At 41.6% G+C, this 26697-nt stretch overlaps 1 protein-coding gene across 2 annotated transcripts in view; it reads left to right on the top strand.

Annotated features, from left to right (window-relative positions):
- Positions 1-25775, top strand: part of drp2 (dystrophin related protein 2) — a 64325-nt gene extending 38550 nt beyond the window's left edge. For both annotated transcript variants that reach the window (XM_028416776.1, XM_028416777.1), the window contains 13 exons: positions 823-1024; positions 3711-3796; positions 5776-5933; positions 8340-8506; positions 9719-9830; positions 10590-10726; positions 12261-12326; positions 17464-17529; positions 19165-19311; positions 20383-20635; positions 22023-22140; positions 22253-22339; positions 22757-25775. In XM_028416776.1, coding sequence (XP_028272577.1) covers positions 823-1024; positions 3711-3796; positions 5776-5933; positions 8340-8506; positions 9719-9830; positions 10590-10726; positions 12261-12326; positions 17464-17529; positions 19165-19311; positions 20383-20635; positions 22023-22140; positions 22253-22339; positions 22757-22776 — 1619 coding nt within the window. In that variant the 3' untranslated portion in view covers positions 22777-25775. The remainder of the gene's footprint in view (positions 1-822; positions 1025-3710; positions 3797-5775; positions 5934-8339; positions 8507-9718; positions 9831-10589; positions 10727-12260; positions 12327-17463; positions 17530-19164; positions 19312-20382; positions 20636-22022; positions 22141-22252; positions 22340-22756) is intronic.
- The last annotated feature ends 922 nt before the right edge of the window (positions 25776-26697 follow it).

The following is a 26697-nucleotide window of genomic DNA, read 5'->3' as shown; positions in this document are numbered from 1 at the left end:
ACACTCCTGACATCTCCTCTTTCTGTTCTACCTCATTATCGTGCTATCCAATTACACCTGACATCAACGGACACCCTTTTAGCTTCACTCCTAGGGATGGGCCATCAAATTAGTTTAGAAGAGCGAAATCAAATTTGTGTCACTGCTCTTGAAACATCTGGTAGAGCTTAAGTGGGCAAAAAGGGTGAATAAGCAGCGCCGTCACAGTGCTCTCATTTTCTGAGGTGAAAATGATGCTGTGTGTGTGTTTGTGTTGGTGCTGTGCACTGATGTATGTGTAAATGGAGGTGTTGAGGCTCCAGCACATCAGGAATATGCATTCCTGCTTAAATGAATCATAAAAATCATAAAACTTTATACATGTCACACATGTGTCATATCGGAAACATAGATAAAAACAAAGCCTGAACTCAAATAAATGACTCTTTGCACCCAGGTGAGAATAGACAGCAGCAGCAGCTGTATGTGGGTTAGATTTAGGAGTAAATTACATTCTTTACACACCAAGGTGTGTAATATTAGCATTATTAGCTCCAGATGCACTGACATTGATCACTGTGTAAATAACATTATTGGATTTGCTATTCCACCCTAGGTGAAAATAGCACTGCTAACAACACACACCTGCTTTTCTCGTCCTTATTACACACACAAATGTAAATAGCCCTATTCGCTGTTCCGCCTTAGGTATGTGTGTGTATCATTGTTATCAACATACACCTGGGTGTTAATAGCATCCACTCTTTTAATTAAAATTCTATTTTTGTTTTCATGTTTCCCCAGATATCTGTGTTCCTTAATAGATATCTGTGTTCTGTTTAGTGGATTTAGTGGCACTGAGCAGCCTCGGTGAGGTGTTTCGGGAGCAGGAGCTGCAGCAGGCAGAGCATGTGATGGATGTGGTGGAGGTGATTCATGGCCTGACTGCTCTGTATGAGAGGCTGGAGGAGGAGAGGTCCATCCTGGTTAACATTCCACTTTGCGTCGATATGTGTCTCAACTGGCTGCTCAACGTGTATGACAGGTGAGTACTTTTAGGGTGAAAAGTGGAAAACCTATTTCTGCCACGTGACTAATTTTTATTCCCGTGTTTACTTGCATTGTAGTTTCTCAGAAGCTCCTTGGCTCTTTCTAGATGCTGATTATCCCTGACCTAAGGGGTTACTCATAGGAAAAATTGCGCCCATCATGGGAACCAAAGTCTGTTTCACTGCAAATGTGGAGAAAAGAAAAAATAATCCTTGAAGTAGTGGGGCTACTTGACCTCTGTTTGCCTGCTCCTCATCTCTGCCTGAGGTAATTGGCTTGAGGCAGAAATAGCATAACACATCTGAATCCTCAACCAAACTGTCAGTGATTGAGCTGCTTTGTGGGTAATGTACATGGTAGGAAGAATAATGAAGAAAAAAAGAAGCCATTTCTAGAGTGCAGTGCTTTTGTTTGAATTACATTCAAGGCTCAAAGTTTCATATCACAGTGACGGTTGCAGAGATTTCAGTCCCAATATTTGTATTGTTGCAATAAAGCTTGGAGTCACCAGAGCAGCATCTCAGTCTGCTAGGGATGGATAAATGTGGACGCTACAGGGTCTGTTGAGACTTATGGACTTTGTTGTGATTTTGATTTGTTATTCTGAAATCTCCAGTGTATTCCTGCTCACATTTTCTTAATGCCAGATGTGATACTTAATGAGCATGAAATTGAATGGTTAACCATGTACATCCATAGATGTAGTTTTTGCACTGCTGTCTCAAGTTTAGAGATGTTGCAGAGCCAGCAGCTGTAATTTCTCATTTGGACACGTTCACATTAGGTTAATGAGGACAGTAGGTTATTAGAGTTAATAAATATGCATCACATATGCAACATAAAAGGAGGTGATTGATAAGTTTTTGGCCTAGGGTGGAAGGTGTCAGCCTAGAAAACCCAGCCCATTTATCGTTCAACATATTAGGCTCTACATTTACACACCTAGTGCAGACAGATCCCTACTTTGTCCACAGCATCATCACTGTCAAAGTGTTGCTCTCTGTGCTCCGTCTTCATTTTGGGAAGATGCAGTAGTCAGATAGAGTTGATGTTGGTGTTGAATTAAATTAAATCCATATTCCTGGATGGCATCCATCACTACTATGGCCTTCTGGATTTCTAGACTGTCCTGAATTCTCTAATCTAAACCACAAATGCCATAAAAGTCATTGACTTCTGTATAATCATTCAATAAGTGGAACTGTATTTGCACATAACCAGAGCTGTTTAACTTCTCTCCTTTTACCTTAGGCCACAGACTTATCAATCACTCTTTGCAATGTCTGATGTCATAAGCAATTTTTGTAAAAGCCCTGTTGAGCAATCCCTCACTGTCAAAGGACAACAGCATGTCTGCAGATTGATGTAACCAGTTCAATGGCTTGTTGTACAGACATCTATAAAGAGCCACACCATGACTAAAGCTCCAGTAACAATGTCCAGGCAGAGGGCCAATCATCCCCTCTGAGACACAGCAGAAACAAATCCTCTTTGACACTAACACTCACCCATCTTTGTTCCTGATTGACTATTCTGTGCTGCTTCTGAAGAAAAAGCCCTGACTCAAAAATACAAGTGTGCTGTAAATTTGGTCTGTGGCTCTTAACTATTTGCTACTAATGAGAGACAATCAGAGACTTTACCCTCTGCATAAATTTCAGTAATTGCTTTTTGTTTTCCAATAAATAGCAGCAGGGAATGTGAATGAGGTGTTCATGTTGGTGAATGTGCTTTAGAGTATATCACAGCGTGCATATGTGTGTGTGTGTGACACTAGCAGGGTGTGCAGGAGTGATGCATCCCCTGAGGAGCAGCACTGGGGTGCATATTGAAGATGGCATGTGGCACACAGCAGAAGTGTGTGTGAAAGGTGCTGACAGCCAGTGTGCACTGCAGCTCCTTCTGGACCCTGAATATAATAGGAAAACACTCTCCTTATGACTTCTTATGCTTCTTCATGTGACACTAATTTTCTTGTCCTAGCTCTAATGGTCAGGTCTGAGTAATTATTTCTTTGTTACTTCTTGTTCTGTGAGTGTTATTTTTTGAGCTATGCCTCCTTATTGTTACTGTGTTTTTGAACACTGGAGTTTCACCTCATTCTTTGATTCAATTTCACACTTTACTGACTCTCTGATGAATGTGATGGTCTTGATTTCTTGGTTAACGATTCAAATGTTAATTTGACAAGCCTGCCGTTTCTGCCAATGCTGCTCAGCTCAGGCACTGAATTCTTCCAGGCTGTGTTGGCACCACCAGAGCTGTGAACACTGATGGCATGTTTAAATCTCTAAATCCAGTCTTTCCACTGTAGCTACCCAATGTCAAGCCGAAAAAAGAAGTTCCTCACTGGCCAGTGATCAGACTGTTTACTCAGCTGCGAGACGTGACTTTTGAGCCTGTATTGCATGCATGTGTTGACTCTGTTATTGCTCTACAGGGCATAAACCCACGGACACTTCATCAGGCCCCCATAGTGCTTCTGTTACTCTAATACAATTTCACACTGCTGCTGCTGACCTGTGCTGTATGGCTATGACCCATGTAATTCCTCCTTACTCTGTCCCTCCAAGCAGCAATGTGCAGCTGTATTATCACAACACTGCACGCTGAGATTGTTTTGAAATTGTTGACTGTTAAAAAAAAACGTGAACTAATAACATTTCTTTTCCTTTTCTTAGTGCTCGAAATGGCAAAATGCGAGTTCTCAGCTTCAAGATGGGACTGGTGAGCTTGTGCAGTGCTGACGTCCAAGAGAAGTACAAATGTGAGTCTGATGCGCGTTCATGTCCTCTAATGCATCTCCTCAAATGCAAACAATGAGCCAAAACAAAACGGCCCTGATTGCTGGTATTACATAAAGACATCCACTTTGTCTAATGGAGGAAATGACTCGGCTGCCATAATGGAGAAAGCTTTCTTTACTTGCACAAAGTACACCAGAGGCCTTAAAAGGATTGCTTGCCAAAGACGCTGTTCATGCTCTCTCTTTCTCTCTCGCTCTTTCGATGGCTCTCATTCATTTTTCTTCACAAGTCAACTAGCAAAAAGCTCAGGCGCTCCCATCATCCTTTTTTGATGATAAATTACGCTGTAATGTTTTATTAGTGCACCACTCCGGCCTGAGATATGTTTTTACTGTTTCATTCTATCCCCGGTTTACGAGCCCTCCCTGTTAGCATGGGCAAAATGCAGAGTGAGCTTTTGAACTGACAGTAGTTGGACATGGGACAGCTTGTAGTTGATACAAAATCTGAGACAGCACACCCGAACCCATGCCAGGATTATTCCTGCTTGGCACACCATCTGTAACAGGTCCACTGAAAGACAACAGATTTGCCTCCAGTTGAATGGTCCCTGAGGTGAGTCAGCCCTCTCCCTTTGCAGGTAGACATGTGGTGGCCCTAACAATCTGTCATTTCTCAGGCTGATTCTGTTTTCACTGACTTCAGACATCACTAGAATAATATTTGCAAAGATAACAGAAGCATGTGCATCGTCGTGCTTTGAGATACAGATGGTGGGTATTTATACGACCGTCACCAGTTTGGCATGAAGTGAATGAAGTTGTCATTTCTATTTCAGTGAGTAGTGTAATTACTGAATGTCTGGGGGTGCTATATAAATATACAGCTAATAGTATTGTTGAATTTGGACACTATTTATCTTTATCTTTTTGGGCCTAAATAATTTATATGTGAAAAAATGGTGTCCACAATCCCCAGATTAACATATTGAATGCAAGCATGCATGGTTATTTAAAATATATGTTAATGTTTGAAAAAAGTAATGTAAGCATAGTAAGACATTTTAAATAGAAACCACTTTCCTGCAGTGTGCACTTTGCAGGTGACTTTATAAATGCACTAAGATGAGGATCTGTGGTCTAAACAAACAGAATTATCCTAACATTTGCCCTATCATATCAGAAAAACACTGCAGCGATTTAAAAACACTTCATTTTTCACCCATCTAAATAGTTTTCTGAATACATTTAAGTGTAGAAAAAGTCAACAAATCTCATCAACAATCAGCCCTGTGGCTTGAGCAGTACAGCCACCAATATACTGTGTCTTCATAAAACATGTCTCTCTGTCAAACAGCTCAGTGTGAGTATTTAAAATGTCAAACACACCTGAGCGGTGGTTATGAAGACTGTAATAGAGGAGGCTGTTTAACATGCAGGTGTTAAAGCCACGCGTTGTCCCTGTAGGGTTGAATAAGTACACAGACAGAGAGCGGGGATACACGGGATGCTTATACCTTCATTGTGCAGCACTCTCACATGCCTGTCAGCATTCATCTTCACAGTGACAGGCAGACTCCCAGCTAGCTCAGTAAAGGTCTCATTCAGAACTCGACAAGAGTCTACTTATGCAGCTCTTTCATCTCAAACATGGTCAGCCAGGCCGCTAATGCATTCTGTCTCTGTCTGTATTCCGTTAAAGTAGGTAAGGCAAGTCGTATGTGTGGAATGTGAGGCTTGTTAATTGTTGCTAGCTCTGTTGCTGTACTTTCTTAGTTTTTGTGCTTGAATAAATTCATAATTTACATTTTGATAAGTCAGGATGATGCTCAATTATACAAATGTCCTTCATGTGTTGAAGAAAATCATGTAGATGTGATGGTAAAAGACATGCAAATAACTGCTTTACAAGCATACTAAGAGGATGGACAATCAGTGGTGTATAATTAGATTAGTTGTGGTATATTTGATTGAAAACTTGCATGCATTTTTTTTTGCAGACTTATTTCGTCAGGTATCGGGGCCTGGAGGTTTGACAGACCAGCGTCACCTCAGCCTGCTGCTCCACGAAGCCATCCAGATCCCCCGCCAGCTGGGTGAAGTCGCCGCTTTCGGTGGCAGCAATGTGGAGCCAAGTGTTCGTAGCTGCTTCCGCATGGTGAGGACACGGACACAAGCATGCACGTCAGACAATAAACACGGGCACAGATTGTGCACAGTTTGTCATGCACAAAAAAGCAGGCATCCATCTCACCACATTTGATCATGTAACACAATGTTATTAATGCTTGTTGACCTTCACACACTGAAGTTTTTGTCTCAGTGTTTGGAACAATAAAGAAATGTGAAGGCCAGAATAAATCTGCTTTATTCTGCTGTTATTATGTAAAAAACTTGCTACTCTATTAATTAATGTGTGACTATTATTCATCAATATTTGACTGACCTCCACTTAATCCCAACAGAATTTGTTGGGTCCAAGACAGTGTCACAAGTATGGAAACAGAATTTTAAAACAGATGATAGAATGCCAAAATGAAGCATTTGCTTTTTGGATGGTTTCCAGCAAAAGTCACATATAAAAATAAGAGTGCGTCACCGGAAAGCTGCCAGCTTTGCTAAGTGTTGTGAAAACAGAGTCAGCATGTTATTACGGCTTTGTCTGTGTTTTTAAGTTTTAGTTTTTATGTGTCATTCAGCTACATTAATTAATCTGCTAAGTGCCTATGGTTAGGGCTAAGTTCTTTATCCACACTGCATGCCATGGAAAACTAAGACAACCCTCATGATAAGGAGCTGAATTTAGCCTGCACAGCATATGTGGAAGACACATATACTTACTTACTGATGTATTATTTTATCGTCACCCAGCCCAAACCCTTTTTTTGTACCTCAAGTTTTATCACTGCTGTTAAGTTGGACATTTTGACGTGAGACAGGCCAATGCAGAAAGTGCAAGTTTTGGCACTTTTATATTGGCTTCTTTTTTTCTGCCTTTTTTGTGCTGCTCACACGCTGTTAGGTGAAACCAGGCTGGCAGACTTCCTAGAGGGTAAACGGAAGTCAATGGCATCATTTGAGGAAATGAAGAAGTTCACCATCCAACTTAAAGGAGCACTCTTCAAAGTATATCACATTAATATTACATTGCATTGCTGTTAAGGCATATAAATACAGGAAGTGGTAGATAATACATGATGGTGCTAACCAGGATTTCAAAGTGAAAATCCAACACATTTGCATTAGAAAGTTACTCATAGAAGATCTGTTGTATTGTTGAATGCGATGAAGTGATGGCTAGTAACGATATTTGTCCTTTCTGTATGTTGTGAGAACGTTTGAATTGGGGAGCTTCTTATTTATTGAATGTCTTTGGAAGGTGGTCATTTTTATGGCAGATCCTGTCTGGTCCATGCTTGGCTCAGTCACAGCTGATTAAAATCAAGTCCTTTGTCCATCTGCTCCATATGAGGAGATGTACTTGTAGATAAAATATCCATGTACTGTGAATAGAGAGGTGACCCGTTTGCCCTTGACTGTGTGTGATTGTGGGGATGTGGGTTCAGCGTTTGACTGTTAGACTCTGCTGACAGAGGAGCAGATGAAATTGACTCATCACAGAAAAGGCTGAGTCAGTCAGACAGAATAATGTGATTTTTCTGAAGGTGTAGCAGAACCTGCAGAGGTTATCGGGTCGAATTCAACTGGAATAACTCAACTTTAAGTAAATATTTTGATACACATTGCTGTGCTTTATATCTTAAATCAGAAATACGGTTGGTTTAATGGGCACATTTAATGGGAAAACTCATCATTCATCTCTGTTTATCACATTTAAAATATCCATCTGTTGTGGGAGCTGCTATGGGATGTAGCGGCGTGCTGAGAATAGTCAGTTGCAGTTCCAGGTGTTCGGTTTGCAAAGGACTGATGTTTGACCTCCCACACAGACCGAAGCTGGCTACTCTGCTAACAGCGAGGAGCTCCTTTATCCCCAGGAGACTCCACACCTCTGTGCACCTCGCAGTCTGTGTGATCAGTACACACACACACACATACACACACATTTATTATGTTACTCTGCTTGAGCAGTGGAGGGAGCCCCAGGGAAATCAACCTCTTAATGCATCTCTGATGCAGACTTAATGAGAATTTAGCACATCACGGATTTTAGCGCTTGGCGAGTCATTCTTTTATTAGGTTGACTTCCTTTTTATCCCACTTTCTGGAATTTACAACAAGCTGTCTCCCTGAGAGATGGACTGACTGGAGGCAGACATGCACATACACAGTATACACAAAAACTTTATGCCTGTTTGTTTTTTTTAGCTTTGTAATTGTTAGTGACATAAAATCAAACATTATCTAACAGTCTCCTTTCATCCTCATATCTTCTTGTATTCTCTTTGATTCCTTTTTTCACAAATGGCTCCCCGTAAGACCACCTTTGGAAAGGAAGCACACCTTCATCTCTCATTACTTTATGTACCTGACCTGCGTTCTATTTTTGGGTTGTTTACAGTCTTCTGCACATCTTTCCCCCCTCCTATGTTCTCTTTTCCAGGCCCCAGGGAAACCTGCCATTGAGGTGTCTCACTTCCTGGAGTGGATGAGCCTGGAGCCCCAGTCAATGGTTTGGCTGCCTGTCCTCCATCGTGTGGCGGCTGCAGAATCCACCAAGCACCAGGCCAAATGCTATGTATGCAAACAATGTCCCATCAAGGGCTTCAGGTAGGCACGGAGAAATTAGACAAAACTCTAACAAATAAACAACAAAATAAAGATGAACCTGGTTTTTGAAAGGTTGACTCAGTGCTGTATTGAGGATGTGTCAGACATTTTCTTGGCTCCCATAAAAACATAAGAATAAAATTGTTAATTTTTTAACAGCCACAGTGCCATATGTGCCATAAATGTCCTACAGTTTATCAGGCTGGGGTTTAGTGTCTATGGAAGTCCAAAAAAATGAGTGGATCACAGCTTTATGAGGGCATGTAAAATAAAACCGATTCACAGCTTATAAATAATGAGGAGAAAAACAGTATTACCAGCAGAAATATTTAAACAATGGAGAAGCAAATGAATCCGTTTTAATGGCCGTTTCCTTCTTTAAACATAAAAGAATTCACCAGATAAAGACTTAGTGTTAATAAGACACTGATTAAGAGGAGCAGATGCACACAGCAGAATATCATGTAATATTATTTTATGAAGGGAGGCTGGATGTTCAAATACTGTTACTGTACTGTTATTCTTCTGTCATTAAATCTGGTTCAGAAAGGGTCAATATACTACATGTATGTACATGACATCACATGTCTATTACGAATAACATCATTTCAAATCTGAAGGCATGCATTGTTTAGAAAGTCATTTGAAATGATTAAATGATGGTGAGTGTGCTCAGAGATTCAAAGCAAATATTTCAAACATGTAAAAATCTTGCTCACAAAAAAGCTCTGTGGATTTTTTTGAACAGTCAAGTAGCATTGATGATGCATTTTTTGTTTGCTTTGTGAGCCACACGCTGAAGCAGAAATCTCCAAATAACACCAAAACAATCTGTGGTTAAATAGCAGGCACAAAAACAGAAGATTTAATTTTGAAGTGAATTGTCCCTTTACTTTCCTTAGTCTACCATCTGTCCCTGTCTGTCCTAGCTTTATACATCCCCATGTTGCCTTTGTTTGTTTGCACACTGGGAGCAGTGAAAGAACTGCAATCAGACTACCTGTTTGTGTACACATTGGCCAAACGAATCTGATTCAACTAAAGTTTTCACCTTTAAGCTTACCTTTTTATTGTCGCCACTGTGTAAACATATTTACTCAATGTCCCCACAACATAAGTCAAATGCAGTAACTCCACACACAGACCCACTCCACTCTCTCTGGTTCTCTTGCAAACATCAGCTGAGCCTTTGTGTTCTATTGATCTTGACAGGTATCGCAGTCTGAAGCAGTTCAATGTGGACATCTGCCAGACATGTTTTCTAACCGGCCGCACAACCAAGGGAAAGAAGCTGCACTACCCCATTATGGAGTACTACACCCCAGTAAGACAAAAACATTAAGTGGTGCTTTAACTGAATACAAATTCAAGTCTCCAGGGATGAATAAAGCTCAGTCGTATTCTAAAGAAAAAACACACACACCACTACCTCCTGATTCCCACTGCCAGACACAGATTAGGGGCCTCTTCACTCATCTCTAAGTGTAGACTGTTGCATATACTCACATTGCCTCCTCCACTTCTATATCATGCCTTAACACTAAGCAGTCACATCGTTTTTGGCTCAAACAGTGGGAACATTAAGTGCAAGAGGAGCACAGATCCCCAATAAAACCAGAGTCTTAAGCGATTGCACACACAGTCTCTAGAAGTGGAGTTCATTCGAAAAGGAGTGCTGTAGCTGAAGTGTACCGAGTCGGTGCCAGATTAAATCTCTAATCAATTCCAAGCTGTAAAATATGGCAAAGGGCCATGTGTACAGTGACTTTTCCTTTTCAGTGGACAATATTTTATATTGGCAAGCTACAGTTTTCCCCAGTGGATATTCAGGCAGGCACACATAGATTTTAACTGTGATAGTCAGCAAGAAAGAAGATTTTAAACCAAACAGAAAGGTGAGGATGGGGGGAAAAGAGAGGGAGCAGCAGAAAATGAGTTAAAAAAAAAAAAAAAGCAGAATCAGGAAGGCAAAGTTTTTTCTGAGAAAGTCACATTTCCAGGAATCCTAAAGTGGTGTAATTTGTTTTCTACCCATCTACTCTCTTTTGCTTCAACTGCCGGTGACTCCTAAATGACACTCCAGACAACCTCGGGAGAGAAGATGAGGGACTTCGCCAAGACTCTGAAGAATAAGTTCAGGTCGAAGCAGTACTTTACCAAGCACCCACAGAGAGGTTACCTGCCAGTGCAATCTGTGCTGGAAGTGGAGACCTCGGAGACGTGAGTAAACACAGCCATCTCTCTCCGTCTCTGCTCGCCTGTCGTCTGTCTCTCTCTTTCACAGTCACACCAATGCAAACTGCTCCTGCTGTTGTAGGCCAACTATCATGCTGACTCGCTTAGATGGGTTAAAGGGACAGCCCCGTGGAAGGATTGCGATCTCAGTGTGGCTTAAAGCTACAACAGCATTACCCGGCATTATTTAGCATGATTTAACCAATTAAGTGACTGTTGTGGTCAACCCTTATTTTATACTCTAGTCGCTCAAACCTAATGGGATTTCTGTACATCAACCATCACAGAGCTCACGCAGAGAGGATGACTGCGGCAGGAACTGGAGTGATTACATCTGCAGTACGTGGTTATAATAAGAGCTTTTTAATAAGATAAGGTCCTAACTTAGTGACATTAAGCCCATCTTCATCAGAGTAAAAGGAGGCAATGCAGACCTTTAAACTGCCTGTGCACAGCTCATAGCTGCCTCTAATAGGATGAAGTGGTGTTGGTTGTTGCTTACATCTACCCAGTGCATTTCAGAGTGTATATACAGCATTAAACAACAAGCAGACATCATCAAGGTGCCATAGAAATATCAATGTATGGTGAGCGAAATATGTATCAGTGTGTATTAAAGTTTAAGGACAAATACAGCAGCTCTCTGACTTATCGGTTTTAAATGCGCCGATCTCCCAGCATTCAAGGACGGACATCCTCTTTACTACACTGGAGTGAAGGCCAATCTATAATTTACATTAACATTATGATGCCCGTGTATACTCAAGAACTCTTGGGATGTTCTCAGTCCTGATTCTGAACTACTCATGCAGCCAAAAGCATCTTGGGTTTACTAAATCATAACTACAACCAAAGTCACTGCTTGAAAAAAAAAGATCTCCCCATAGTAAAAATGTAAAAGTTTTTTTAGGTGTGGTCCCTCTGATATTAATATGTTTCTGTGTATACTGTGACAGCAGATGGGTTTGTTGGATTAAAAATGTTCTGATACACATCTTATTTTGTAGTTTTGCTATAATCTTGAATATTTGCAGACATGTTGGGTCATTTCAACATTGATTACAATGAAATACATGTTGACAACATGCCATTAAAAGAACAAAATGCCACAGATTTAATCTTAAACACTGTGTGTTCTGTTATCTATTGTGTTAGCAGTAACTAAAGCTCTCAGTCAGAGAATATGGCAGTGTAGAAAATACAATATCACCCTCTAAAATGTTGTGAATGAATGAAGTACAAGTAATTTAGAATTGAGGTAGCTCTTGTTTCTTTTTTAACCCAGAAATAAAGTTCTTGTAAATATTCAAAGGGTTGAAGCGAGGTAACTGGACTTGTAGAGTTTTCTTGAAGATGTTTCGCTGCTTCTCCAAGCAGCTTAATCAGTTCTGTTTGTAAATAATTAAACTTGTTTTGAATTGTTGCACTAAGCAGGTCAGTTAAGTTTAGCTGTAGTCTAACCACACATTCACACTGTCAGGGTGCTAAAAGTGTTAAAGTATTGACTTTTTGTTCCTAGGCCGTGCTCCTCACCCAGGCTGCCCCATGCAGACACACACAGCAGGATCGAACATTATGCCAGCAGGTATGTGGCTTACTGCGCCTCACTATATATCAAATAATTACAGCAAAGTCTCCCCCTCTTTCACTTCCTTGTCTTTGAGTCATCCATATTCATCCCCCCACCCCCAACCCCTGCACTTTCTATGCTCCTCTCACCCTTTAGTCTTTGCCGTGCACTGATTGCAGTATTGATTGGGCTGCGCTGTGCACTGTACTCCAGCCAGGATCGAGGCTGCACTGCCCAGCAGTTTCCTTCACTCTTATTGTTCACACAAACTCACGCTAGCACACACAAGCAGAGCAGTTTGTGGTTGTTGTGTTGTGAGTGTGTGGAGGTCAGCGGGGGTTCGGCATGCCTAGCGGCTTGTCACTAGCTAGGGCAGTGAGCCCATTGGTCACCTGGGAGCTGTCAGTGTGGATTACTGTCTGTCTGACAGGTTATAAACAGGGCACAGCACTGGACTCCCACACTCCTGGCAGCTCTGCCCACAGTGCAGAGCTGGACTCGTTCTTTTCCACTCTGCTGTGTGTTTGGGACTGTGTGTGTTGCTAAGTGTGCCATTGTGTATTACTTCCCCGAGGCTCTTACACACAACTGCTTTACACCCTGCCAAAACAGAGGAAACACACACCAACGAGAGAGCAGGCACAATTGTCCTCTTTACCCCCTTATCTCTCTTTTTCCCCTGTTTGCCTTTTTTTTTTTGTTCTTATCTTTGATCCCTCTCTTCTATTGTCTCCCACACACATTTATTTTGCCTCTGTCTCTTAGAAGCCTCGCCCTCCCTCTCTTGTCGCCCTTTCTTTTCATTCTGTAATACATTTTCCGCTAACATCCTCTTATATTTACTCATTTGTTCTCAATTACTCTACAATTTTCCTGTGAGTCATGTATGCCACTTGGAAATATCTCAACCTGCACAATACACTGATTAAGCATAGCTGTAGCATTCATCAAAATAAACTAGAAGAACAGAATTGAAAATGTAATCATGGTACAGCAGTCTTATTTAGACACATTTATAGAAAAGGTTTCCTCAATCAGCTATGAACATTCAAGAAGAAATTGCATCCTAGGACTGACTGTATGAATAACTTCTCAGGTCATGAAACATCTTTGTTTCTCAAAATCATGCTGTAAAGGAGTGTCTGTTTTTAGTCACATTAACAAGCCACATTGGAGATTTGTACTTATTATTTGGATCAGTTCAACAATGTTGTGATCTTTTTTTTGTCAATGCTGCTGCTTATAGCTCCATATCTGCACACATGCCAAGAGCCCATTTTATCATTTATGTATTAACTTATTAATTTTACACGCCAGTGATGAATGTTTCATATTTATAACACTGATAAACGCTTAAAATATGCCTGCTTATACATGCACAATGTTTCATGGCAGCCCTTAAGTCATTATTGAAGGCTTTGTGTTGCTAACACAGTTCAATTCTTTTCACCCGACTACTGTCTCTTCCACAAGGTGAAGAAGGAGGTCAGTGGTTGTAATGTTGACGGTGATAATAGTATTTATATGTCTCCACTTTCTTAAGGCTCAAAATACCAGTCCTGCTCCTGCTCTGCTAACAACCAGACGGTGCAGAGACAATGCTGAAAAATAAACATGTTGTATTCTGAAATTGATTCTTTCTACCATCAAAGCCCAAACTCAGTCACACCTTGTATGTGCATAGCCTGGCAGTCCATTAGTTTAGTGAAATAAAATGCTTTAAATGACTAACGGCAGTAGCACATTTAAAAATAAGAAAAAATGTAAATAGTCACATTTTGAAGCAATGATCTGAGACCTGCCATAATAGGAGTTGACAGTCCTTATTTTGGTGAGTATTTCATCTGTACTCAGCATGCAAAATTGACGTCGCTCATCTTTTCACTTCTTTTTTGTTGCGTTCTTCCATCTCCTCCTCCTTAATATAAAAATGTGGGAATTGCATTTTTTATTGGAATTCATTCCCAGCATTACTCCCATCTCACAGCTCACTTTGATGGAAAGTCAAGCTGATAGAAAACTCATCACCAGCAGGCCAGTGTGTCTTTAATTGTTCCTCTGGGCTGACAGATGTGTGAGAGTATATATGTGCGTCAAAGTGCCCTTCAGCCAATGTGTTAATTCATGTCATTAATATAGTCTAGTGTAATATTTGATGTTTAGATTTAGAAAAGTCAGATTTGTACTCATGTCAAACAGAGGCAGCCCCTCTCTCCTCGATATCTCTTGTCCTCCCCGCCCCCCAATCGACGCAGGACTTCATTCCTTTCATCATCGCTGCAGCTTTGACATCTCGGAGGATAGATGAGAAGAAAATAATAAAAAACCTCGTAGAACTCTGTCAGGATTTCTGCCTTCCAACCCTCTCTTTTCAGTTTCTCATTTCCTCTCACATGCATTTACATTCATACACGTAGCTAAACACACATGCATGCACAACAACACGCCTCTATTTCCTCTTACTTTCCTTTCTTATTTGTTGTTGTCTGACTGAGTCATCAGGTTTGTGGAGGTTTGTTGATGAATGGTGTTGCAGGTTGGATTATGAGTGGTAAGGTTTACTGGCCCAGCCTCCAGTAACGGGACGTGGATAAATCTTACGTTCCTCAGTGTTATGGTCTGAATGGAAACTGCAGGGAAATGCGATGTGATGTGGACGCCCCTGACAGCCTCCACATCACTCACCCCTGCCTTTCCCATCCTTCACTCTTTCAGCTGATGACACCCTGCGAAAGATGATGCAGTATGGTGTGTGTTTGTGTGTACCAGAAATGTTGCAATAGAAGATTTGTCTGCCTTATTTTACACATGTGTTCAAACACTGTATGCAGGCAACCATTGGGCTCATTTGCATTTGTGGGCTGGTTCTTCGTGATAGTAAATGACCTCACTTGAAGGAGAAACCCATCCTTTGATCATGTGTTATATATTATAACCACACACAGCCCACAGTCAGTGGGCTGTAGCAGCATTGTAAAGAACTGTCTTTCTATAGATCTTTAGATCATGTCTTTCTACATGTCTTTTTTTAATGGCCCCACATAATGGATGGCCTTGTACACTCAAGTCGGAGCTATATGTGTGTTTGGGAGAGTCAGAGGTGATATGAGACCCATTTTGCAGCTACATCATGAGTTATTGAGTCTAATGAAGCTCAAAGTGGTGATCCCTGGGTAGTAATGACACATGCACAAAGAAAGAGGTAACAAATGGTTGTTTTAAATATGTCACCGAAGGCAGGAGGGTTCAGGTTAGATATGTAGCCTGCCAACAAAATGCCAATCCTAACAGTTGTACATTTATTACAACAGCACAAGATGCTGTACTGAACATCATAGAGTGTGTCACATCATATGTATGTCTAAAAAGGGCTACAATTACACATGTAAGGGCATGTAGAATTACCTGATTAGAGTTTTCTAACAGGAATGGGATATGTCAGGCTGCAAATGATCAGCCTGTTCCTAAATTTGATAAGCTTTGAGCAGGAAGCAGGCAAGAGTGACAAGGACATCATTGTGAAGAGTAGAGAAAGGCAGGCTGTGTGGAGTGTTCATTGTATGCCATCAGAAAAAAAGACACCTGTATTTTTAATGCACTGAAAATGGTTGTGATGCCACTGCATACAGTACTAGTCAAAAGTGTGGACCCCCCCCTTTTGCTTTGATGACAGCTTTGCACACTGTTGGCATTCTCTCAGTCAGCTACATGTCAAAGTCACATTTTCCAACCATTGAAGGAGTTCCCAGAGAAATTGTTGGCTGCTCTGTCTGCAGACCAACACATCCCAAACCATTTCAACTGAATTTAGGTCAGGTGATTGTGTAGGTCAGGTCATCTGATACAGCACACTGTGACTCTCTTGGTTGCTTAGTTGTCCTGTTGAAAGTGCAGTAAACACAAACAAGATGGATGTGGATGAATGGATGTGCTAGGCATGCTGGTTACTTGAATTTTGAACAAATCAACACTGTCACCAGCAAAGCACCCACACACCATCACACCTCCTCCTCAGTGCTCCACGGTGGGAACCACACAGTGTACAACAAATCTGTTCAACTATACTGCTTCTAAAAGGACATGGTGGGTGGCACCAAAATCACAAGTATGGACTCACCAGACCAAAGTACAGATTGCTTCTGGTTTATTGTCCATTCCTGGTGTTTCTTGACCCAAGCTATTCTAATCTAGTTGTTCTTCCTTCTTTGCAGCAGTTTGATCATAAGGGTCTGATTTACAAAGCCTCCTCTGAACAACTTATACTGAGATAAGTCAACTACTTGAACTGAGGCTGGTGACTCTAATTACCTTTAAGACTTCCTTTTCTGGGGTTGTCTTCATGAGAGCCAGTTTTATCAGAGCATTTGATAGTTTTTGCTTCTGCACTTGAGGATACACTCCACTGAAAATTCTACCTACCTGACCTTCATGTCTTTAAATTATGATGGACTGTAGTTTCTCTTTACTTACTGATTGTTGCCACACTATAGATTTGAACAGTGGCTCAGTAGGGCTCTTCACTTGTAGAGCAGGGATTCTCAATCTATTGCAAGTTCAATGCAGCTCACCTGCATGTATGTATGCACATGTGTCTGTGTGTGTGTTTGTGTGCAGGTCACAAGTTCCAAATACTACCCTCTGTTTTAACTGGTAGATTTTAAATGAAACTGTGTGGTTGATTTGTTTGTGTTTGTCCAACCACTTGCATATGGGGGAATCTGCTGCATCTCCTTTGCACTAATAGCCAGTGGGTCCATGATACCCTCCCGTCCTGTGGGTAGGTCCCCAGGTAGAGTGTCTGCCCCCTCTGCTGTAGAGGACTGTGTGCCACCACTACCTATACACAACACATCTGATGGTATCAAACACACATAATACAGAACTACAAGAACTGTCCTTGGTCCTGAAAACACACGCAATCGCTGTCCGTGGTGCTGGACTGTAGCACAGTTCTAAAGTGCTTTCTACTGTCTTTGTGTTGGAATATAACAGTTTTATTCCTGTCTCTCCACAATCCTGGATTTAAATTCATGAAATGTGTAATGTCAACCTGTTGCTTTATAATGTATTTGCCTTTCTGAGTCTGCTTGTATACATGTGTTTGTATATGTATTTAATGTGCTTTCCCTTGTGTGTGTGTGTGTGTGTACAGACTGGCAGAAATGGAGAGCCAGAATTGTTCATTCTTCACGGATAGCCTGTCTCCTGATGAAAGCCTGTGAGTATGCTTCCACCCCCACACTACAACCCCCCCATGTTATACAGCTTTCTTAGGGATTGTGTGTGTTTTGTGCCTACATCCTTTTCTCTTAATACATTGGTTGTTCCTTTGTTTATGTGTCCACTCATGCTTGTACATGTATGTCAGACTGTTGCAAAAAAGATTAGGCAATCACATAAATAATCAGCCACATAATGACAATGACCTGCGGCGAGCAGCGGGCATACACTCCCCACTTCATCATCCACATGCCTGCTGTGATTATAGTTCGTAGCTCTGTGTAAATAGATACACAAAGCGTGTTTGTGTGTTTGAAGCTGGCTGAGTGGTGGGCAGCAGCGAGTAGTGAGAGGAATAAGGATATTGATGTCAATGAGGCAGCCAGTTCTCATTGTAAAAAGCTGACATAGTGAGGAGAGTGGTTGTTTGACATCATGTATTTGTTTCCATGTCTGATTTTTGTTGATTTGTTGAGTTGTCAGAGCCAGTTTTCTTTTAAAGTCAAGGCTGCGTGCCCAACAGCTCTATGTAAGGTGCTGTTTGGTCTTGTACAGCTCCAGGTGTGTGTCTGTGCAGGTGCATTCTGAAGTGTGCTCATTATTTCTTTTCTGATGTGTTTTGTGAGTTTGTTCTTAAGAAGGCTGTGATTGACACCACATTTAGAGCTAGTTTTAGGTTTAGGAAAAAAACAACCTTTTACTTCTGTCACCTGTGCTTCCTGAGCCTGCTCTCTAAGTCTTTTTTGCTATGTGCATGCATGTAGTGTGTTTGGATGGAGCTTTGTCACACAAATGTGTGTATACCAGTGTGTGTAGTGTTTGCATGTATAATTCTGCACCTGAGTATTGAGACTGTGTATCAGGATGCTCCTGTTCCCTGTCTGTCAGTGCCTCTCTGTTTTTCTCTGCTGCATGGCTGCTGTGCTATCTGTGCTTCCAGCTGGTTTGCATCATACTGTTGCCTGTCCTGATCCCCCACCTGTACACTGTGAATTGTTCAGCATGCTTATTGGCAGGTAACAGGCATGAAAAATAATTGAAGCCTTCAGCCACATGCGTTTGACAGTTTGCTGAAAATAAATACACTGAAAACTACTTTTAGATGTAGGTTTAATTCCATACAAGCAATATTCAAAATACGGTGTATTTATTAAATTTGCAAATCCCTTTAATTTTACTATTATATTTCAAAGCAGTTATTATTTTACTCAGTGAAGTGGTTTGCTTTGTAGACGAAATGATTATTGCAACATAAACTGACAAACCATTAAAGTAACTGCCACACATGGCCAGATCTTGTTATTGTTTAACAGCCTCAGGTCATCTATCATTGATCTGCACATTAAGTCTTCTGCACCACTGTCATTAAAGTGTTTATGATTTAGGCAATATTTTGTATGTAATCATTTTGAGAGGGTCCTTAGTGTGGTGTGATGGCCATAAAGAAAACCTGTTACACTGTCACAGTCTCCGGTCGCATTGTGTCTCGTCCTGTAATTCATTTTCCTGGTCCTGCTTGCCTTGCTTTGCTTTGCCCCTTCTGCTCCTCTCCCCATGCCCTTGGCTCTGCTTTGTGCTGCTGGTGGCTGTGTGCTGGTGGCTCAGTGTGCTGTCTCCTGTGTGGGGGACTCAGGGATGAAGATCAGTACCTCCTGCGTCACTCCAGCCCAGCCCTGGACCATGACTCACCCTGTGGACAGCACATGCTGCTGGCTCACCTGGAGCACCAGGACAAGGAGCAGCTCCAGTGCACCCTGGCTCGTCTGGAGAACGAAAACAGGTCTGTAGCCAGGAAAAAATGACGCTGTGAGTCTGGAGCTCAGTTATTTGATTCGTTTTCATGCACAGTAAAAAACGTTTTTGAGATTTTGGAGCTGTGTTTGACAAGAGTCAGAGTGTTTGGGATAATAACTGCAGCAGAGACCTCTGTTTGCACAACAGTAAGGAAATAAAACATTTCTCTGTACACAGTTGACATCCACTAGAGCTGTAATAACATGCCACCACATACAGTATAAATCATGCTTCAGTGTGTCCTGCAGAAGGGAAACACGGAGCCTATTATAAACAAATTGGTGTAAAACAGAAGATGGTAATGCTTGAATTTGAATTGCGTATGTGCTAGAGGCTCATGCATTTTTTCATAAATGAAGCAAATTCATTTCTCCTATCCACTTAATTGGTTTACCAGAGGCATCCTATACACAGATGATTCATATGAATAAATTTCTCTTGTCCTCAGTTCGGTTTGTGACCTTTCCAGACACACAGACAAAGCTGCATGCACAGGGTTGTATTTGTGCCCATTGGGTCTCTGAGACCTTGACCCACTGCAGCTGATCTACAGTTTGTCTCCTGTGATAGTGTGCTCTATTCTTCTTGTTTTACAAAAAAAATAACACATTCTTTATATTTTTCTTTTATAAAAAATATATAAAAAATGTAAACAACTAACAAAATAATTATTTGCCTTGATACAACACCATGTTCTGTACCCTGATTTATTAATAAACACATCTATTAACAGTGCATCATCAGTCCATAAACACTATTAGTAATGCTTCACAGCACAGCTTGCAGTCAGTAAATGGCTGTAATCACACAAATGTGAGAGATGAAAGGCTGATTGTTGTAGCTAGTTAGTTGCCAACAATACATTAGCATCTTGCTGCACTGTTGAATGTGATGACATTTACACATGCTGTGATAGTATGTTGATTATAGTATACCACAAAATGTCTCATTGTGTCTGAATAAACGTGCCTTGTTGTGTGAGTCTCCTGCATCAACAAGTTGGCATGGCCTGACCGTTTTTCTTTTCCTCCATCTGTCCTCCACTCTGCATCCTCAGGGTGCTGCAAGGAGAGTACAGGCGGCTCAAGTGGAAGCACGAAGAGGCGGCGTCAGTTCCCATGCTGACTGAGGCTGGAGAGGGTGGACCAGGTTCATCTGCAGCAGAAGGACAGCAGGACGAGGAGCTCCTGGCAGAGGCACGGGTTCTCCGACAACACAAGACACGCCTGGAGACCCGGATGCAGATCCTGGAGGATCACAACAAACAGTTAGAGTCACAGCTGCGTAGGCTCAGGGAGCTACTGCTACAGGTACAACAGTGATAGAAGTTTTGAGATGCTGTTCTTGGGACTTATTGATTTAGGATTGAGATATGGGATATTATCAGTTACTACTTTGAAGATTTACATTTTACAAAAACATGATTGTTGATTTAATCATTAAATAATTTATAATTATGATGATTTCCTGGGAAAAAAAGGGAAATGGCACATTTTCAGAGGAATTTACCTTATTCCTATGCAAATATAATAATTATTGAATTATTATTATGTATTGAATTATGCAGTGTAGTGAATAGTTTTTAACAATTTTTCTGTTTAATATGTGATTTATTCCAATTACCTGTTGCCATGCCTGCTTTTAGAGATGCACTCGTCTGCTCAGTGTCAGATAATAGTGCTTTACATTTAGCACCAGAGCCAAAAGTTAAGCATGACAGTCACAAGTGTTGTAGCTTTCGTCACTACTGTGTTCACCAACAGCATCTGCTATGTTTAAGGTCTCTGGTTAACAGCGTCTGCTAAATTTCTTTCATGTTTCTGCAGCTGCTGTTTGAATAAAGGGCACAGAGACAAACTCAGGTTCAGTGGTTTTCAGCATTTGTATGCGTCACAGTGCATACATCAAGTAGCACAGGCCCTCGAATAGATTCATACAAAAAGCCAAAAGGACTGTGTGTGTAAAATAGAGAGATGGAGTACAAAGAAGGAAAGTATAAAGAGAGGATAAGACACTGGAGCATCATATAAAAGGATTTGCTGCTGTGTAAGGGAAAGGTGTGACAGAGAGGTGACTCACAGATGGGAGCTGACACACACAGTTACTATTATAAATGACTGTGTAAATTCTTAACAGTGGGAGTATCTAAATTGCGCATTCAGGCCACGTGAATGGAGGGAAAGCAAAGGGAGTGTAGCAGGTAACATATTCATGTTCTTTTCTCGCTGGATATATAAATGTATGAATGTGTGTCAGCCTTTACAGACATCTTTGTTTCACTGGAACCACTCAACCCACCTCTTGAGTATTACAACACTGTTGTTAAAAACAGTAAAGAAGATGATATGTAGGATATAATATCCTCAAGAGTTACATTTTGCACCTTTGATTGTGATTTGACATCATCCTCTGTCTCTTAGGGTGTTTTCTGTAATACCACTGAGTGCTGTGCAATTCCCTTTTTTTATATGCCTATCAAAGCACAAATCACAGTAACTGGATGATTTTTCTGTAACAGCTGTTGGGCAAAATTGCCTCTTTTTTTTTGAATAATTTTGCCTGAGCCCTGCTGGCTGTCTGCCATTAAATGTAACATTACTTTGCAGAAGGCCAAATGACTCTGGGGTCTGAAACATGATGAATATAAGCAATTATTTGGATTGAATAATAATAAGTCTTTTCTTAAATAAACAACAGCCCAAAGATGATTCCGAGGCCAATGGATCAGAACCATCAACGCTGTCCTCTCCTGTATCTGGAGGAGGTCACCACGGGGAGCCGGCCAGCAGAGAGACTACTGACACTGAGGCAGCAGGTTAGTGACATGCACGCAAATTGAATGTGAAGCCATGCATCGATCCGTCCTCCTCCATCCTATCCTCATCCGCTCGTTGAGGAGTAACATTTTCTCTGTGCATGTGTGTCAGGAGATGATTTGGAGCATGAGCAGGATACGGTGCTACAGCTCCAGGAGGTGATCGAGCAGCTGAGAAACGTCTTCCCTTCAGAACCGGGTGAGTTTGTTTCGGCTGCACGGATCTTTGCTGCTGTAGAGACAGACTCTTCGCTCTTCCACGGCCCTTCGGGAGCATGAGAGATGGAGAGGAGAGCAAATATGTACTGCTGCGGGTCGATAGTCGGGGAGGGGGAGGGAGATTAAATGGCAGAGAGGAGGAGGAGGAGTAGTAAGATGAGAGGGAGACTGTAGCAGAGAAAGACAGAGCGAGCGTCACTGTCACACACTTAACAAACTGTCCCATTGCATTTAAAAAGCAATTTGCTGGGCCAGCCAAAGCCTGTAATTCGAACAAAGAAAGGGATTATCATAATTATAGCCCTCTTACTTATATCCAAGAACATTTTCTTGGTATTTTACATGTGTTTCTAAACTTGTACTTCTTTTTTTCTTTTCTGCTGTCTTCGAATTTCAGGCACCACCTCACACATCTAACCCCGAGTGGGCCAGAAGGAGCAGACTGAGAGTTTGAAAGGAATGTCTGATGGCAGAGAGAGGTGCTCCGTACCACTGAGAACAGGCCGCCGCAACCACTGCGGCAGCTGTGATCCTCAGAGCTTAACCTAGTACTGGAACTCTGTGCACTAAAAGCCTTTTTCATGCAAACTGATGAAGGCTCACACTGATGTCCTTTTGGCCAGGCTGCGCTCTGTAACTTCAATGGCACAGCCTGACACCATGTTAACGAGCCAAAGGAAGCTAACGTTAGCAGCAGGTCAGGGAGAGACTACAGTAAAAGGAAAATGCCCAGACAAGACACTGTGCTTACCAGTATGTGTGTAGTTGTTCGAAGGTGTGAAGCTTTATATCAATCCACAGCACAAATTGGACCTTCCATTAAAAGAACTTCAAAAACTGCAAAAAGAAATAGGAAGGATTTTCCCTTGTTTCGTCAAAATGTCTCTTCAGTGTTTTTTTTTTCTCCTTGAATATGTTATCATGGTTGTTATTTTTGAATTTTGAAGGGAGGCAGTGAGTTAAAGCTCGTTCTTGTGAACTAGATTGGGGCTGGGCTGACTGCTTTTCATGTGGCTGCACCGTGCAGATTGTCGAGGAGTTGACAGCACCCACAACAAGCTTATTTACTTTGTGAGAATGACACATCATCAGTTAAATCCATGATTTATTTAAGACAGCCAAAGTGCCCGCTAGCACAGCGCCTCTGTATGCACACACTGTGTTTCCTCTAATCCTCTCGAACTGCTTGTCGCTCTCATTGCTCGCTCCCTAAGTGAGCCCTTTACACTCATGCAGATGCAGCTGCACTCACTGTACGTGCATACATGTTTGCTGTTGTTTCAGTCCCTGTAAAAGAATACAGCCTTCATGAAATTATGCACATATGGCTCCTTGCATGATCAATAACACTAAAAATACATCACGTCATAGAAAAGCAGATCCATTTCATTTCTCCCAGGATTCAAATAAGTTTCAGCCAATTTGTAATGTTAATGCAATCTTGTGATGTTAAGGAAACGTCTGTCGATAAATATCAGCATGCAGGCCTCTGCTCTGGGATCTTAGCGTTTGCCTGCTGTGTGCAAGAGAACGAAGGAGCTGCAGGCTGGATGGAGCTCCATTTTTCTCTGCTAGGCCAATTCCAGACTCTACAGGAGGGGGCAACATAATGCAGTCCCACCCAGACTTCATCCTTAATAATCCCCTTATCCCATGTAGATCTGAAAGGAACTGTAGCTATTGACTCTACATGGGTCATTTTCCCATGCCTAATGCTTTCTTAATTGCTTTTAGCTTTACAAAAGGGTGCGTGGTAGAAATGCTTTTACTCTCATCATATGAGGGTCAGCGGGTGCATTCTGTTCTAAACATAGCACAGTCAATTAATGCCTTAAAACTAACTCAATCTGTACAAGACAAGTCTTTCTGGACTTTTTTTGCATTCAGGGAAGGAGGGATTGTATCTGATGTGTGTGTCAGTCAATCTCTGACAGTGAGTGGATCGCAGCATGCTCCACGTCCATAGGTTGAAGCCAGTTAAATGAGGCTGTTATGAAGGAGCCTGTGATGCTGCGTGGGGATGTTTGGAAGGACTAAAGATCTGAAAGACAATACTGGAAGGGTGGAATAAAAACAATCCATTTATCGCTTGAGGGCTGGTGGGAGAATTTCACTTTGATGTGCCTGCTACGGCAAAAAAATCTCCAGCAGCAGGAGGAGAGTTTGCCTGAAACAACGAAGCTCTGGCACCACATAACTGTCTGAAGATGTACACAGTTAGGAATTCATCCTAAACCTTAAAAATGGCAGCCTGACCTCACATACAGGAGTTGGAAACCCATGTGCTGCACTCATTACGAGCTCCCGCTCAAGGCGCACAGCACTCACATTTGACATCATCCTCCTCAGCACTCGCTGCCTGTTACTTTTGATGCTGTTGCTAGGGAACTGTCCCCAAGGACGCAGTTCCACAGGTTTGTGAGTTGGAGAAAAGGTGACAATACAAATGCTAATAGCCTTAAGGGAAGCAAGAGAAGAAGGCCTTGTTTCCTAAATGCAACCCTCCACTTTTCTTCACTTTCCACCTCCACTGAAGACTGCCATTGTTTAGCTGCTGAAGATAGTCATCATTATGTGTTGAATTCATCTTCACATCAGCACCACTTATTTGTTTGGATAAAGCTCTCGAGAGTCAGAACAAAGCGCAGCCACTCGGCTCGTGGGAGAAAAGAAAAGCCACGACAAGCAACATTTATTCATAGACATTTATCTACTGGCATTTACACATCTCATTACACATTGATGATTACCCATCGCCGTACTTTTGTACACAAAATGATGAAGAAGATAAAAGCATTCGTCACACAGGGCTGCATGTCAACATTTGTCATTATTTTATAGTAAATACAGCATAATAGACTTACATAAGCATTCTTTGTCCCTGCACCAATCTAATTGCTAACCTGGTGGTGATCCAGCTGAAGGAGAAAGTCTCATCTCATATGAGGCATGATCCATGTACAAATTTCTATATGGCTCCTTTTATTGCCTCTACACACACACACACACACACACATCTGTGCTCCCTGTGGCATCAGTGAAACTGTGATTGAAGAAAAAGGCTCTCCACAGAGGCAAGAGTCACCCCAGAGAACACTGCGATCACTGTTCAGGCGACGTGGTCATTAACTCTCCTCCCTCCTGTGTTTGCCATCATGCATCTGAACAAGGCTCGTCACATAACAGGGCAATGAATCACCTAACCTCTAAAGCTAGGAGTTGACAACGCTAACACAAACATTTACACACTTACAGGTGAACTCTTATTTTTTTTTTCCTAAATCACCATTAATATACCTCATTAATCAACTTTTTTTTTTTTAGTTTTTTTTTGGTTGTTGTCCAAACACTTTTTTTTTCTCTAGAGTTTTTAATCTGTAGGAGAAGTTTTCTGAAGAATGGCTTTTTACTGTAATAACAAGTGGGTTACTGGCTGCTTTCTACTCTTTGTGTACAGAAATAAAAACAATCTTTGTATTTGGCAAACTCCTTTTCTGCCTGTTGTCTTTTTCTGTGTGACTGAAAACATCCTTTCGAGAATTGAGTAATGAAACTTAGACTGCTGCCAAATGTGGCTGTTTATATAACTTTTTTCCTTCTTGTGTTTATATTTGGATTTGTATGTGGCAGATTCAATATTTCCTCTTCTACCCATATTGCCGTTCCTTCTCAGCTGTCCTCTCACTGGTCTACTCTGATGGAGTGCCACTATTTTCTGTCTCACCGCTCGTGGCTCGGTCCTGTGCTGTACTTGATTGGCATTTGACCTTCTTCTTACCCTTATCACACCCTGATCTCTTGCTCGCTACACTATCTTTTCCTGAGCTGGATGGCGAAGGATTGCTATCGTTATCTGTTGCTCGATTATCTGGTGCATTGAGGTCGGTATGAACCACGACCCCCTCTCTGTTTTCATTATCTAACTCCTCTGCTCCCCCACACTCCAGCTCTTTATTGCTCTGCTCTGCTTTCACATCTGGATGTTTCTCCGCTCCTGCATCATCCCCTCCCTGTGACTCAGCAGGGGGGTGTCCCTCTGAGCTTTCCTTCTTTTCGCCCTCTCCATCTTTGTTTTCTTTATTCCCTTCACTTTTTTCTTCCTCCGTGGCTTTCTGTGCAACTTTGACATTCTTTTTTCTTGCTGTTTTTTTGGCTTTGCTTCCACCCGGCCCCCATTTCTCCTGTGTTGTATCCCAGTAGGTCTTATTCTGGATGGTGTGCCTGGTTCGGATGCTGTTACCCATCTTTTTCAGTTCTTGATGAACAAAGGGTTTGAAATTGGGGTCCAGTTTTTCCACCATACTGAGGTCCTGCCGAGCTTCATCCTCGTTGCACAAT

The sequence above is a fragment of the Parambassis ranga genome, chromosome 10, assembly GCF_900634625.1.
Source record: "Parambassis ranga chromosome 10, fParRan2.1, whole genome shotgun sequence".
Taxonomy (NCBI): Eukaryota; Metazoa; Chordata; class Actinopteri; family Ambassidae; genus Parambassis; species Parambassis ranga.
The sequence above is the reverse complement of the archived record's forward strand: the minus strand, read 5'-3'. Positions and strand labels throughout refer to the sequence as shown.